At 44.7% G+C, this 14,316-nt stretch overlaps 1 protein-coding gene across 12 annotated transcripts in view; it reads left to right on the top strand.

Moving 5' to 3' along the window:
• Positions 1 to 14,316, top strand: part of OBSCN (obscurin, cytoskeletal calmodulin and titin-interacting RhoGEF) — a 249,781-nt gene that overhangs the window by 9,449 nt on the left and 226,016 nt on the right. For all 12 annotated transcript variants that reach the window (XM_089533747.1, XM_089533750.1, XM_089533743.1 and 9 more), the window contains exons 3-4: positions 9,880 to 10,149; positions 13,984 to 14,244. In XM_089533747.1, the coding sequence (XP_089389873.1) occupies positions 9,880 to 10,149; positions 13,984 to 14,244 (531 nt within the window). The remainder of the gene's footprint in view (positions 1 to 9,879; positions 10,150 to 13,983; positions 14,245 to 14,316) is intronic.

Below are 14,316 nucleotides of genomic sequence, written 5' to 3'. Positions count from 1 at the left end.
ATTCTGTGGTGGGTTGGCTGTTTGTTTCTGGATCATACAGGCTTGGGTGGGTTGGGGTAAGAGCGGAGTTTGATTTGCTTAATGGATGGTCCTGCCTCCTGGTGCTGGAGAAGATGGATGTTTAGCCCTTTCCAATCCACGCAAGTCTGTTTGTCAAGGAGCCCTGGTGATGCAATGGTTAAATGTTGGCACTGATCCTAGAGGAGGGCTCCAAGGTCCACTCAGCCTTCCATCCTTTCATAGGTTGGTAAAATGAGAACCCAGCTTGTTGGGGGCAATTTGCTTACACACTGTAAACCGCTTAGGGAGTGCTAATTCACAGATAAGTGGGACAGAAATGTACTCGCTATTGCTATTGCTATTGTTGTTACCTGCCATCATGGTGACCCCGTGAATGAGACTTCTGGAAGACCTCCTATTCTCAGCTGCTCTGCTCAGATTCTGCAGGTTCAGGCTCATGACCTCCATGACATCTGAGATTACTGCATGCCATTTATGCGCTGGGAGGAATGCGGGACCTAAAACTTGGAAACGGATCCTAACACATTGCTCCAGTATGCAACTTTTATGCAACCTGGGCTTCCCCTGCAGCTTTTCATAGAAGGGATTTTCCTACTGCCTGGCAAAGGAGCAATGCATTAGGATCTGTTTTTGAGTTTAAACCCCGCATCGCTCCCAGCGCAGAAATGGAGTGTGGTAATCTGGCCTGCTGCCTTGCTCTCTTTCTACTTCCTTCTACCTTTCCTAGCATTAATGTCTTTTCCAATGGGTCCTGCCTTCTCATGATGTGTCCAAAGTACGGCAGCCTCAGTTTGATCATCTCAGCTTTCTGGCTTGATCTCCTCAAGGACCCATCTGTTTGACTTTTGGGCTGTCCATGGTCTCCTCCGCACTCTTTTCTCCAGCACCACATCTCCAATGAGTGGATTTTCTTTCTGTCTGCTTTTTTCACTATCCAGCTCTTACATTTGTCCATGGTGATGGGTAAACTCAGTGGTTCGGACTATACTAACTTTAGTATCCTGTATTATGTCTTTGCAATTTAATGGCCTGTTACAGACAGCCAAAATAAAGCTGCTTCGAGTCACTTTGGAGGTATGGTATTTCAATGACGCTTGAGTCCTAAGAGTCTGGAAGCTTCACCAAAGCTGCACTCCAGTCCTTAGGACTGGAGCGTGGCTTTGGTGTGGCTTTTGGACTCTTAGGATGCATGCATCATTGAAATACCATACCTCCAAAGTGACTTGAAGCAGCTTTATTTTGGCTGTTTGTAACAGGCCAATATCTTGCCTGGTTCTTTCATAGCTGTCCTTCCCATTCCTAGTCTTCAAGTCTGTTAGCGGCTTGTAAAAGCCATCATAAGGATGAAAGGGACTTCAAGCTTGGCCTGGTCCTCAATGGGAGGTTTTAGCACTGAAGTCATTTTGTTGCTCTTCTGAGAACAAATTAAAGTCTTCGGGTATTCAAGGTTCAAGGCAGCAGTCCTGCATCCACCACACGATCCGGTCATTAACAGTTGTGTTCTGTGTGTATGTGTGCGCTCCTAAACAAACAGGAGGCTCTTAAACTCAGCCTGTCCATGTCCATCAGGTGTTCCTCGGACAGTGACAGAAGGCTGTGACGGCCTGACAGCTGTTTGGCTGCTTGTCTGCCACAAGCCAAAGGCCTCCCGTCTCCTTGCACGGCGACAGGTGCCCTCCAGCGCAAACACAGCCTCAAAAGGCAGCGTTGCTGAAACCCCTCCTTCATGAGCACACTCAGCAGGAGGATCTTCTGGGCTGCAAAATGGTAGAGGAGGCCTCACATCTTGGATTGTCACCTTCCCAGTGTGCAATTCCTTCAGGGTCCCCTGACCAGAACAGTGTGTTCTGCCCTTCCAAGCACTTCTGTATCCGTTAAGTTTTGCATAATTTGCACATAGAAAAGTCTGGGGCTGCAACATAATATTGCCACATTGATGTTCCTTCTAAGGGTGCATCTGCTTTGTAGAAATAATGCAGATGTTGTTGATGTTGCTGATTTTATTTATATCCCGCCTTTCTCCAGGTATAGGGAATCAAGGCAGCTGACAAAGTCCAAAATAGTACAAGTTAAAAAGAGTACAAAGCATTAAAATATAGAGACAAAGTTAAAAAAAACAATTAAATGATTTTTAAAAAGTTACAAACATTAAAACACATTAACATTTAAAATATATTAAAAACGATCAAAGCGCTATACAAAACTTACAAAGCACTTACATAGTTTGACGCCACTTGAAGTGCTGTAGCTCCATCCTATGGAATCCTGGGATTTGTAGCTTTACAAGGTCTTTAGCCTTCCTTGCCAAAGAGTGCTAATTTCTCACAAAACTACAAATCCCTGGATTCTGTAGGATGGAGCCATGGCAGTTAACCACCTTGGCTCCAACTGCATTATTTCTACAATACAGATACATCCCTAGTCTAAAAAGGTTATTCCACAACATCATTCGCTCAGGTGGGTCCAAAACACACTGCAGAAATAATCCAGTTTGAGACCACTTTAACTGCCTTGGCTCAATGCTAGGGAATTCTGGAAACTGTAGTTTTGTGAGACATTTAGCCTCCTCTCTCAGAGAGCTCTGGTGCCACAATAAACAACAGTTAAAATGGTCTCAAGCTGGATTATATCTGCAGTCTGTTTTGTATATGTGCTGCCGAAGTGAGCACAATCTGCAGTCTATTTTGGACCTTAGTCTCAAAGATGCTACAAGATCCCTTTGCACAGTGATATGGCAGACTAACAAGTCTCTGCATTCTACCTCCATATCATTGAGTCATGGCAATTTAAGTGGGGTCAAACTGCTTTATTTCTCCAGTATGGCTGTACCCCAAGAGTTTCTCTTTATGAGCGAATAAGAAATATTATATCCTGTCTTCCATTTAAAGATATATTTGAGCAGCTGTGAAAAATTGCAGTCAAGGCTTGATGGGACTGGCATAACAAGTGTGGCTATTTTAGCAAAGATGAGAATGTGAGGCTCAAAAACAGTGGCCATGTAACTTGGTCTCATGTTGCCTTGCTCAGAAAAGTAGATGAGCTTGCAAATGGTGCAAAGATTATTCAAAGGTTTTCAGAAATAAAATTGGTTTCAAATGGAGGTTTTGATGATCCTTATTATACTAAAAATAAAGTCCCAAACAACTTTGTCTGAAAATGTGAAGGCAGTTAGAAAATGACATCACAGATGCATTGTGCTTTTACCTTTTTCCTTACCTCAGGCTGCATCTGCATTGCATAATTAATGCAGTTTGACATCCCTTTAACTACCACAGCTAACTGCTATGGAATTCTGGGATTTGTAGTTTTGTGAGATAGTTCACCTTCTCTGTTGGAAAGCTCTGGTGCCACAACAAACTACAAATCCCAGCATTCCATAGCATTGAGCCATGACAGTTAAAACAATGCCAAACTGCATGAATTCTGCAGTGTGGCAGAAGTCTTGATGATGATGGTTCTGGTTTTATCTCTACATAAAAGTATGGCAGCAGCCTCAGTTCTACCAATGCTTTGAATGCTTTAAAAAGCACCACTCAGCATTGAAAGCAATGCCTCCTTTTAACTTACTATCTCCACAGATATCATGCAATTCTCTGTCTTGCTCCAGATGCTCAAGTGAGTATTGCTATAATCCAAGGGAACAAACCAAGCCAGTCCAGGGTCATATGCAGATGGACTGTAAGAGAAATATGGTCAAAGCAGTCCAGGGTCAAAGCATGAATGGCAGTCTGAACAGGGTCAGATGCCAATCACGGAGTCCTTTCACCAAAGAGAATAATTCAAGAAACAAGCCAGAGTTCTGGAAATGGGAGAGAAGAGAATGCCCAAGGGAGCTGTTGTTTTGCAGCAAAGAAATGGCCTTGGCTGTGCTAAATAACTGTGAGTTATAAATCAGAACAAACAATTGAGTTCTAGAACAAATCAATTCTAATCCTTGGAAGCCAAGAAGACTAAATTGAGGCTGATGTACTTTGGCCACATCATGAGAAGACATGACTCACTAGAAAAAACAATGATTCTGGGGAGAGTTGAAGCAGTGGCATCACTGGGGTGTGTGCAGGGGTGTGGACCGCACCGTGTGACACCCCAGAAGAGGGGTGACACCTGTTTGAATGCACCCCTGCCATTTTCCAGCATGCAGCAGTGAGGGAGCGTGTTCAGAGCATCCACTCCACTGTTGTGCACTATTCTACTTGTGAGTAGACCAGCGCATGGCAGTGAGGTGAAGCGGCATACACCTTTGGCTCAGCCCCGGAAGCCCTTCCCCCTGCACCGGGTGACACCCCAGGCAGTAATGCTACTGGTAGAGGTCAGTAGAAAGAGAGAAATACTCAGTTATGGAGACCATGGGCCTGAGCGTACAGGACCTACAGGATGGGGAACACCTGGCTTAATGAGACTCCACTGAAAGGGATCTAGGAGTCCTAGTAGATCACACGTTGAACATGAGTGAACAGTACACTGCGCCCTTTGTTTACGCGGGGGATCCATTCCGGACTCTCCCGTGTAAAACAAATAACACGTATGCTAGAGCCCCATTTAAATGAATGGGGCTCATGCATGTGGCGGTGCAGCAGCGCAGGCGCGCATCCCAGTCATCCCTATGGGATGCGCCGCCCCTTCCTCACAGTGCAGCTTTCAGCGTATGCTGAAAGCTGCGTAAAGCACGACGGCGTATGACGTGGGCACACTGTATGATGAAGCAGCTAAAAAGGCCAATGCAATTCTAATCTGCATTAACAGAAGTATAGTGTCTAGATCAAGGGAATTAATAGTGCCACTCTATTCTGCTTTGGTCAGGTCTCACCTTGAACAATGCGTCCAGTTCTGGGCACCACAATTCAAAGAAGTTTATTGCAAGGGCCCTAAAATGGGCCTGTTGTGTTACAAAATGTGTGCGCTTATGGGCGCGCATGGGATGGGATGGGGCTAAGAACTGTATGGAAACCATTCCTTTTGAGGAGAGACTTAGGCGGGTTACAGACCACCCGTTTGGGGTGGCCTGCACCCGCCCCTTTCCCCGCTGTATCGGGGCCTCAGCTGCTAGACCGGCAGCCTCCGAGGCCCCGATCCGCCGCTTTGTAGACCACGGGGAAGCGGCTTTTGCCGCTTCCCTGCAGCCTAGAAAGGGGTGTCCTTGGGGCTTCAAGCCCCAAGGACACCTGGCGACGGTGAGGAGGAGGAGAAATGGGCCGCTTGGCCCCTTTCTCCTCTGCATCGCTGGGCGCAGCCATGTAAAGGCTGCGCCCAGCGATGCAAACCCCAGAAGGAGCTCCGTTTTGGAGCTCCTTCTTGCACCGCAGAAAGGGTGCTCTAGGCGCCCTCTCGAGGCACAAAGACGTCACATCCGCGCCGCCTCGTTTGGAGGCAGTGCGGTAATGACGTCGTAATGGCGGCTGCCGTGTGGAACGGCCGCCGCCATTTTGCACGGACTGGGTCCGTATTAGGGTTAGGGGCATTAGGAAGTGATGCCTGTTTCTAACCCTAATACGGACCCAGTCCGTATTTTCAGGCCCGTCTGTAACAGGCCTCAGGTTGCTGGGTATGTTTCAGCCTGGAGAAGAGATGGTAAAGAGCTGATATGATAGCCCTGTTTAAGTATTTTATGAAGTGTCATATTGAGGGTAGAGCAAGCGTGTTTTCTGCAGCAATAAAGAGTAGGGCCTGTAGCAAAATAGAAGAAAAGAGATTCTGCCCCAACATTAGGAGGAACTTCCTGACAGTAAGGGCTGTTCAACAGTGGAACACACTCCCTTCCAAGATAATGGAGTCTCCTTTGGAGACTTTTAAACAAAGGCTAGATGGCCATCTGTTGGGTATGCTTTAATTTAGAGTTCCTGCATGGCAGGGGGTTGGACTGATTGGCCCTTGAGGTCTCTTCCAACTCTATGATTCTATGACCTGAGCAGAGAAGTAGAAGATAGGGAGTCTTGAAGATGCCTCGTTCACAGGGTCACCATGAGTAGAGGTCGACTTGAAGGCAGGTAACAGCAACACCATAAATCAGAGGCATCAGTAGGGGGTGCAGAGGCTGTTGACTGCATTGGGTGACATCTCAGAGGAGAATGTCACCTAGTGAGCTTGTGGGAAGGGGCTGCCTTCTAAGTCTGGTGAGTCTCCTTTCTTTCTTATCTGGCCAATAGCTCCACCAGACCTAGAAAAGGCTGTTGAAGAGAGAGGGAGGGGGTTATTTAAAATGATGTGCACTGGGTGCCAAATATATTAGATATGTCACTGAGAACATCTGGACTAGTCATCACAGTATCTACAGTTATAAAGTGGGCCAGAGTGGCATAGTGGTTAAAGTGTTGAACTACGACTCTAGAGACCAGCATTCAATTCCCAGCTTGGCCATGAAATCCACTGGGTGACTTTGGATGACTCACATGCTCTCAGCATCAGACGAAAACAATGAAAACTTCCTCTGAACAAATCTTGCCAAGAAAACCTCATAATAGGGTCACTTTAAGGACACCATAAGTTGGAAATGACTTGAAGGCACACAACAACAACAACAACAACAACAACAACAACAGTTTTGAAACAATTGAGGTTAAACCCAAAATTCTGCAGCCTGGTGTGCACTTGCATGATCAGAGGCAACTTTCCTGATAGTTTGCAATCCAATGCATTTAATGCAGGCCAATGCATTTCCTGCTGTTTTGTTTCTGCCTTCTCAGTCCAAAATGCTTTATGAAGCTAATTCTTCAGGGTCTACATACAATGACCAGGGCCCTTTTTTCCATGGCAGGACTGCCAGATTCTTATGGCTTTGAGGCAGGGTTGGCAACCTCTTCTGGTTCTGCCTGGAGCATGTTTGCTTGGCTCTTCTCTTCTCCTTCTTGTCTTGTCTGAAGAAGCCTACTCCAGACAGAACATGCCAGTCTCAGGCAAATTCGATATTATATCCCAAGAAGTAGTTCCACCACATGACTAAACAGTTTGCCCAAACTCAGCAACTCCTTGCAGTGCTTTAGGAAGAAACCTTCTGTGTGGATCCCTCTTGACAGCTGTCATCATCCTGAAACTGTTGACAGGGAGCATCACTTGGCTTTATAATCGCAGCCATGCAGAACATAATGCCATCTAGTTCTGTCTAGGAAGCTAACAAAGGAGGTGCTGTCATCGTTGTGCTCAGCTGGATTAAATGCTAGAGCCTGATGGGCCATTTTCCAAACTCCTATTTGTCCTTGAATCCACAAAGGACAACCAAAAGGAGCTACACAACTAGCTGAAGAGGATTTATATGGAAATGCTGGTACAAAGAATTCACAGATAAATCCCAGCAGTCTAGGGCAGAGATCTTTTGCCTGCCAGGAATTGCAAACACTCTGTCTACCAAGATCTGAATTAAAGATGGATTGCAAACTATCAGGAAAGTTGTCTCTGATAATGCAAGTGCACAGCAGGCTGCAGAGCTTTGGGTTTAACCCCAGTTGTTTCAGAACTGTTGTTGCTGTTGCTGTGTGCCTTCATGTATTTCAAACTTGTGGTGACCCTAAAGTGACACTATCATGGGGTTTTCTTGGCAAGATTTGTTCAGAGGAGGTTTTTCATTGCTTTCTCCTGAGTATGAGAGCATGGCCAAGCTGGGAATTGAATACTGGTCTCCAGAGTCATAGTTCAACACTCTAACCACTATGCCACACTGGCCCTCTCCACAGCTGTAGATACTGTGAATCTGTAGGTCAATAGCATTGCTATGGGTCCTTGCCTGCATGGCTTCACAGTAAGCCAACATATTTGTGGATGATTTAAAACAACATTCTCGTCATTCCTGACCTCAGTTTCCTCTCCTTCACCTGAGATATATCAATTTTCATACTCTGGACCTAGAGAAAGGAGACTTTTGATATATTCTACAAAAATGCAAAAACTTCCACTTCACCACTAATCTGTTTCTGGTCCAACCCATCCTGGGTGAATCCTGAGGGATTCTGTGTATTGTAGTCCAAAATAATGATGATGATGATGATGATGATGATGATGATGATGATGATGATGATGATGATGCCATCCCAAGTCAACCTCATAGTCACACAACTGGTTATGACTCTTCGTTTCCAATAGCAACCAGTCTGGAGCAAATCATAACTGGATCATTTGATTGGACCTTATGTTTGTGCTCTAAACCACCTCATCTTCTGTAGGGTACTGGAGCATGAAAAAAGCCTTAATTTGGGACATAGCATATTGTTCTCTAAAGTGACAGATTGTTTAAGACAGTGATCCCCAAACTTTTGACCTCCAAATATTTTGGACTTCAGCTCCCAGAAGCCCCAGCCAGCTTGGTCAGTTGTCAAGGATTCTGGGAGATGAAGTCCAAAAACAACCCCTGGAGGACTGCATATTTAAGTCTTCAATCTGCTGGTTTAAGTCTTCAAAGTATTCTGAACGGAGGAAAATACTGGGGAATGTTGCTTGTCATGCTGGCAGTGCTTCATGCTATGTGGACAGGTGGCCTGGCTTGTCGTTGGCAGTGATTCATCACCTTCCCAACCGCTGGCAACCCTCTTTGGGCATTGGGAGTGGTGCAACTTATTCCTGACTTTTGAACATTCGGGAGAAGGCTTCTCCTCAGGGGAGAAGATGGCCCAAGGAGCAGGGATCGCAAGCTAAGAGTATCGCAGTGCAATTTAACTCACATAAGTTTGAAGGAAACTATCTCAGTTATCATGCCCCTTACGACAACAGTTGCTTAATCATATGGGCTTTAGTCAACTAGTCTCTGTGTTAAATGTGCCCATCTTAAGAAGAATAGTTCCAAATGACAAAGCAAGTTATTGTTGTTAACTGCCTTCGACTTATGGGATACATCTGCACTGCAGAAATTATCTGGTTTGACATCAGTTTAACTGCCATAGCTCAATGCTACGGAACCCTGGGAACTGTAGTTTGTAGTTCTACTGTTCCCAGAAACCCATAGCTTTGAGCCATGGCAGTTAAACTTGTGTCAGACCAGATTATTTCTGCCGTGCGGATGCAGCCACGATGACCCTATGAATGAGAGATGAACCAGTGTGGCATAGTGATTTGAGAATTGCACTGTGACTCCTTGCTCAGCCATGTGGGCAATTAATTGGCATGCGATGCATCTTCATCACGTAACTATGACCGATGAGCTGGACAGAAGGATATACATTTAGATCCATAATTTTGGTTTTGTTTAATTTTGTTGTTCTTGTAGTTGTTGATGATGATGTTGCTGTTGTTGTACAATACAGTAAGACCATTGTAGCTGCATGGGATACATTCCCTGACTCATTGTGGAAATGTAGAACCATGAATTATAATCAATCATATTGAAATGAATGATTTCTGGCAGAAGTTGACCTTAGAGTCATGCTAAAGGGCCTAGAGATCTGTAGAAAGAGCACCTTTCTAGGCATTTCTAGTTCCTCCAGCAATACTCTAAGGCCAACTTCTGCCAAGGGCATAGCATAGAATAATACTGGAGGACCATCCTAGAAGATGCCTGGAGATAACTTTTTTTTGGACATGGGTAAATGAAACTGTGGGTACCATTTCCACAGATACAGAGATCATACTGTATGGGTGCCATCCTGTTACAAGTGGGAACAGCCTAAAATATGGAGAAAGAGATGTTCATTTAGATAGACAGGAACTCATGGAGGAGGGAGCTATAAGCATCTGTGGGCAACAACAATTTAAATGAAGGATGGGGAACCTATGGCCCTCCAGGAGTTATTGGCATACAACTCCTGCTGGCCCCAAGCAGCAAGGCTCATGGGTATAAATTATTCTATCATAATGGTAACTAGAGAATCCTTGGAGCGTGTTCTAGATCTCTTGTTGAGTTATAATTCCAATGATGTCTCTTGTCCTTTCTCCCCCAAGAACCAAGAATACCTTTCAAGACAAAGCTAAGAGATCTGGAAGTCCGGGAGAAGGAGGCTGCTACTTTCCAGTGTGAGGTCCCTGTTGCCACTACAGAAACCACCTGGTTCAAAGAGGAGACGAAACTTCAACAGAGCCAGAAGTACAGCATCGAGGAAGAAGGGACCTTTCGGAAACTCACGGTCCAGAATGTCACCATGGATGACGACGCTGTCTATATTTGTGAAATGAAAGAAGGTAGCAGAACCATTGCAGAACTGAGTGTCCAAGGTAAGTAGAAAAGAAATCCACACCTATCATTTCTTCTCAGGAACTTTGTAATACAAGCTCTGTTCTGATAGTGAGTTCTGCAAGGGCACTACACTAGCAGAAAAATAATTGGTCAAGTTGATTTTGTTGTATGTTACCCTGAGATCTTTAGAGGCAAGGCAGAATATCAACAACCAAACAACGTTGTGAGTGCGGTGGCATAAGTGTGGTTCCTCACGTAACCAATAATTTCCACAAGCACACACACACACACAGCCATCTCTTTCTCACATTTGACTTGGTGAGTGGAGAGCTCATTGACTGTTGTACAATAGATAAGCTCAAGGGCCATGGTGTGAGTTGCAGAATTGGTTGTGTGACTGTCAGATCTTCCGTAACTATGGTGGTGTATATTCACACCATGCTGAAAGGTTATAGGATCATCAGCACTGACCCAGTTGGACAACTCCAGATTGTTTCTCTATGTGGAATAGCGGTGATGGGTAGCACCATCTTGCCCTTGGCCTTATGTAGCAAACCCCTTGGGCTTATGCTCATGTAGATGAAGGACCAAACTTACTATGAAACTATGTATTGGCAGAGCTACCTGTTGCCCCAGTATCTCTTCTTTCACACCCTCAAATGTCTGGGAGAGTATTAAATGTACAGCCTGCCTCCTCCTCTTTGCAACTGGAATATTTCTTGCATCCTCCCTAATGCTGGTAAACAAATGTGTCCAGACTTCATACTAAGAAGTTACAAGCGGATGTTGTGTGGGAGTAGGATAGGATTCAGTGTCCCTTTGCTGCATGAACAGCTGAGCTGGAGCCATAAAAGTAACTTCCTGAGGTACAAACCAAGGATTTGTGGAGCTCTGAAATGGCAGGCAGTGAGTGGTAAACCCTGCAGTGTAGTCCTTCCTTGCCTTCTAAGGCAAGGCTAGGTTGTGGCTTTTCCTTCTTTCTTCACATGACTCTTGAACAGCTGAAGTGTGCCTTCCACAAATCCCCGCAAAAGACTTCAGTATCAGGAAGACCAGTTTCCTGGAACAGCCCTGGCCCTTTGGAGCCAAGAGCTAACTGAAACAGCCTCATCCTCCTACAATCTGCCTCTCCAGCCAGTCTAAAGTCTTGACTACATGGGTTATTTACTCTGAATCCCCCCCCCAGGCTTGCTGCATCCTATTTTACATGACACAGGGCTAAAATCCTGAATTGGGTGTGACCCAATTTGACCTTTCCTCTCAGTAACCCATGTTTAAAAACTTTACCTTTTGTTCTGAATTTTTAACTCTCTCTGTGGCCATGAAGGATAGCTTCCTTCCCACATGCTGCCTGTGAGCAATCTGGTGCCACCATTGTAAGTGCAAGTTGCTCTGAGATCAGAATGAGGTGCCTAGCATCAGTAACATGGTTGGACATCATGTTGTGACCTCAGTGGTGGTGCCAAGTGGCAAATGGGAATTGCTTGGGAAGAGAGGTGCCTGTTGTCGTTGCAGAGACAGCGCAGGTCATGAGGGGAATTCAGGCCCCAAATACTCCAGAGGCAGCCCAGGGTATCCTGGCTAGTACAGGCACATTTCAAGTCAAATAGGGATGGGCAAAGTATCCAAGGTCTGAGGACCACACACATTCCTCATCAGAGTTTGGTGGGCTGCCAGCTCCTGCCGTTCCCCGGTACCACTTCCTTGGGTTCTATTGTTGTTGTGTGCCTTCAAGTCATTTCCGACTTATGGCGAACCTATCATGGGGTTTTCTTGGCAAGTTTCTTCAGAGGGAGTTTGCCATTGCCATGCTCTGAGGCTGAGAGAGTGTGACTTGCCCAAGGTCACCTAGTAGGTTTACAATGGCTAAGCCAGGATTTGAATCCTGTTCTCCAGAGTCATAATCCAGCGCTCAAACCACTACTCCACGCTGGCTCTTGGGTTTTGAAAGACACTTATAAATGAGTATTGCAAACACGGTTACAAAAGTTTAAACAATTGGCAGGTTTATATACACTTTTGTAAAAGCCATAAATCCCAGAAGCAATGCTGCATAGTTTATACAGAATTCAGTGTGTCTACAGCCTCCCAAAGTTCCATGCGCTTCACAATGTAAGATAGGACTGAGAGAGTGGACACTGGAGAGTATTCCTTTACCTTTAATGGTTGTGTAGAAGAGGGAATTTCAGCAGGTGTTGCTTATTAGCTGGATATGTGACAAGCAACACCTGCTGAAACCCTCAGCCTTTTCAGTCTGGGCTGGCAATGCTAACTTAGCAGGACTTGCTTGCAGGATGGTGAAAGTCTCCAGTTTTCATTCTGGCAGCCCTATCCTTCTTTGTGGGCTTGGCAAGTAAACTGCAATAAATGAAATACACAGTTAATTCATGCCACGTTTCCTTTTAAATTGCAGATATTCAAATCCACCTCTTCTTGGCTGGTCCTTGGGTTTGCAGGGCTCAGCTTTGTGACACTAAATACTGAAGAGTTTCATATCTATGTTTGAGTTAGCTGAAACTAAGCATTAAATTAGATGCCTTTTAGACTCTTGGGTGAATATATGGGGTAATCACAAACAATTTCACAAGTAAGGTACAAATAATGTTTGTATGTATACAATAATCATAGAAGTATTTTTTGTTTTATGGAAATAGTACGGTATGAAAAGGTAAATCTCAAAATAATACGAAAGAAAAAAATATTATAAGGGAAACCAGATACATGCTGCTCAGAAAATTTCCAAACTACGCTTAATAACATATAATAATAATAATAATAATAATAATAATAATAATAAATTTTATTTATACCCCGCCCTTCCAAGAAATGATCAGGGCGGCTTACAAAGTTATAAAAACATTACAAACAGGTTAAAAATTCAATAAGCAATTAAAACCATTATTACAAAGACAGGACCAGGAAACGATAAAATAAAAAATACATATATCAGGGGCAGAAGAAAAATACAAAACGTTCATCAATCCAGGGTCAGAAAGAAAAAAGGGGGCAGGAAAAACAGACAAACAATTTAAGGTGGGAAGGCCAGCCGGAATAGATATGTTTTCAGCTGTTTTTTAAAAACATCTAATGAGGCGGCGGAGCGAAGCTCTGCAGGGAGCTTATTCCAAAGTAAAGGGGCAGCAGTGGTAAAGGCCCTCTGTGAGGTCCGAGTAAAATTAGACCTAGGGACCATCAACAATTTAGTCCCAGATGTTCTGAGTGTGCGGGGTGGATTATGTGGGGAGAGGCGGTCCTCCAAGTACCCTGGGCCCAAGCCATTTAGGGCTTTATAGGTCAAAACCAACACCTTGTATTGAGCTCGGAAGCGAATAGGCAGCCAGTGAAGATCTTTTAAGATAGGTGTTATGTGGTCCGACCTGGAGCTACCAGCGACCAATCTGGCTGCCATATTCTGCACTAATTGCAGCTTCCGAGTTTGGTACAAGGGTTGCCCCATGTAGAGCGCATTGCAGAAATCCAATCGAGAGGTTACCAAAGCATGTACAACAGATTCTAGGTCCTTTCGGTCCAGGTAGGGACGCAGCTGGCGTATCAGCCGAAGCTGATAACAGGCACTCCTGACCGTCGCATCCACCTGAGAGGTCAGCTGGAGCGACGAATCAAGGAGTACTCCCAAGCTGCGCACCGAGTCCTTCAGGGGGAGCGTGACCCCATTCATATAAGTAGAAGGGAAGGGGAGGGTAGTAACTTGAAGAAAAGATTGACAATGTAAATAATATATTTTAGAGATACAGTACAATAATACTTTAAGGAAGAATATGTGATGACTAAAATGACTATGAATGCACTGGAATGTAAAGAAATTATATGTATATATATAAAAAGTCTGTCCCCCCAAACCTTCCCCATAGGGAATATTATCAAGAAGCTGCCAAGGAAGACTGCAGTCAGTGTCAATGACACAGCCATATTCTGTGTGGAGTTAGAAAACAAGTGCCAGAAGTTCCGATGGCTAAGGAATAAGGAAGAACTGAAGGCCAACAGCAGGATTTCTCTAACCTCATCCGGGAAGGAGTACAGCATGATCATCCGCGATTGCAAAATGGAGGACACGGGAGAGATCGTCTTTGTGGCTGATGACTGCAGAACGTCCACCCAGTTTACTGTTTCTGGTGAGCTGATTTCCCCATTTTTCTTTCTATGCGAATCCACCAAGGATTCTTCTTCATTTCTTCTCTGTGTTT

Source organism: Sceloporus occidentalis, unplaced genomic scaffold (assembly GCF_023333645.1).
Source record: "Sceloporus occidentalis isolate IW3139 unplaced genomic scaffold, rSceOcc1.0.p SCAF_7, whole genome shotgun sequence".
Lineage (NCBI taxonomy): Eukaryota > Metazoa > Chordata > Lepidosauria > Squamata > Phrynosomatidae > Sceloporus > Sceloporus occidentalis.
The sequence above is the reverse complement of the archived record's forward strand: the minus strand, read 5'-3'. Positions and strand labels throughout refer to the sequence as shown.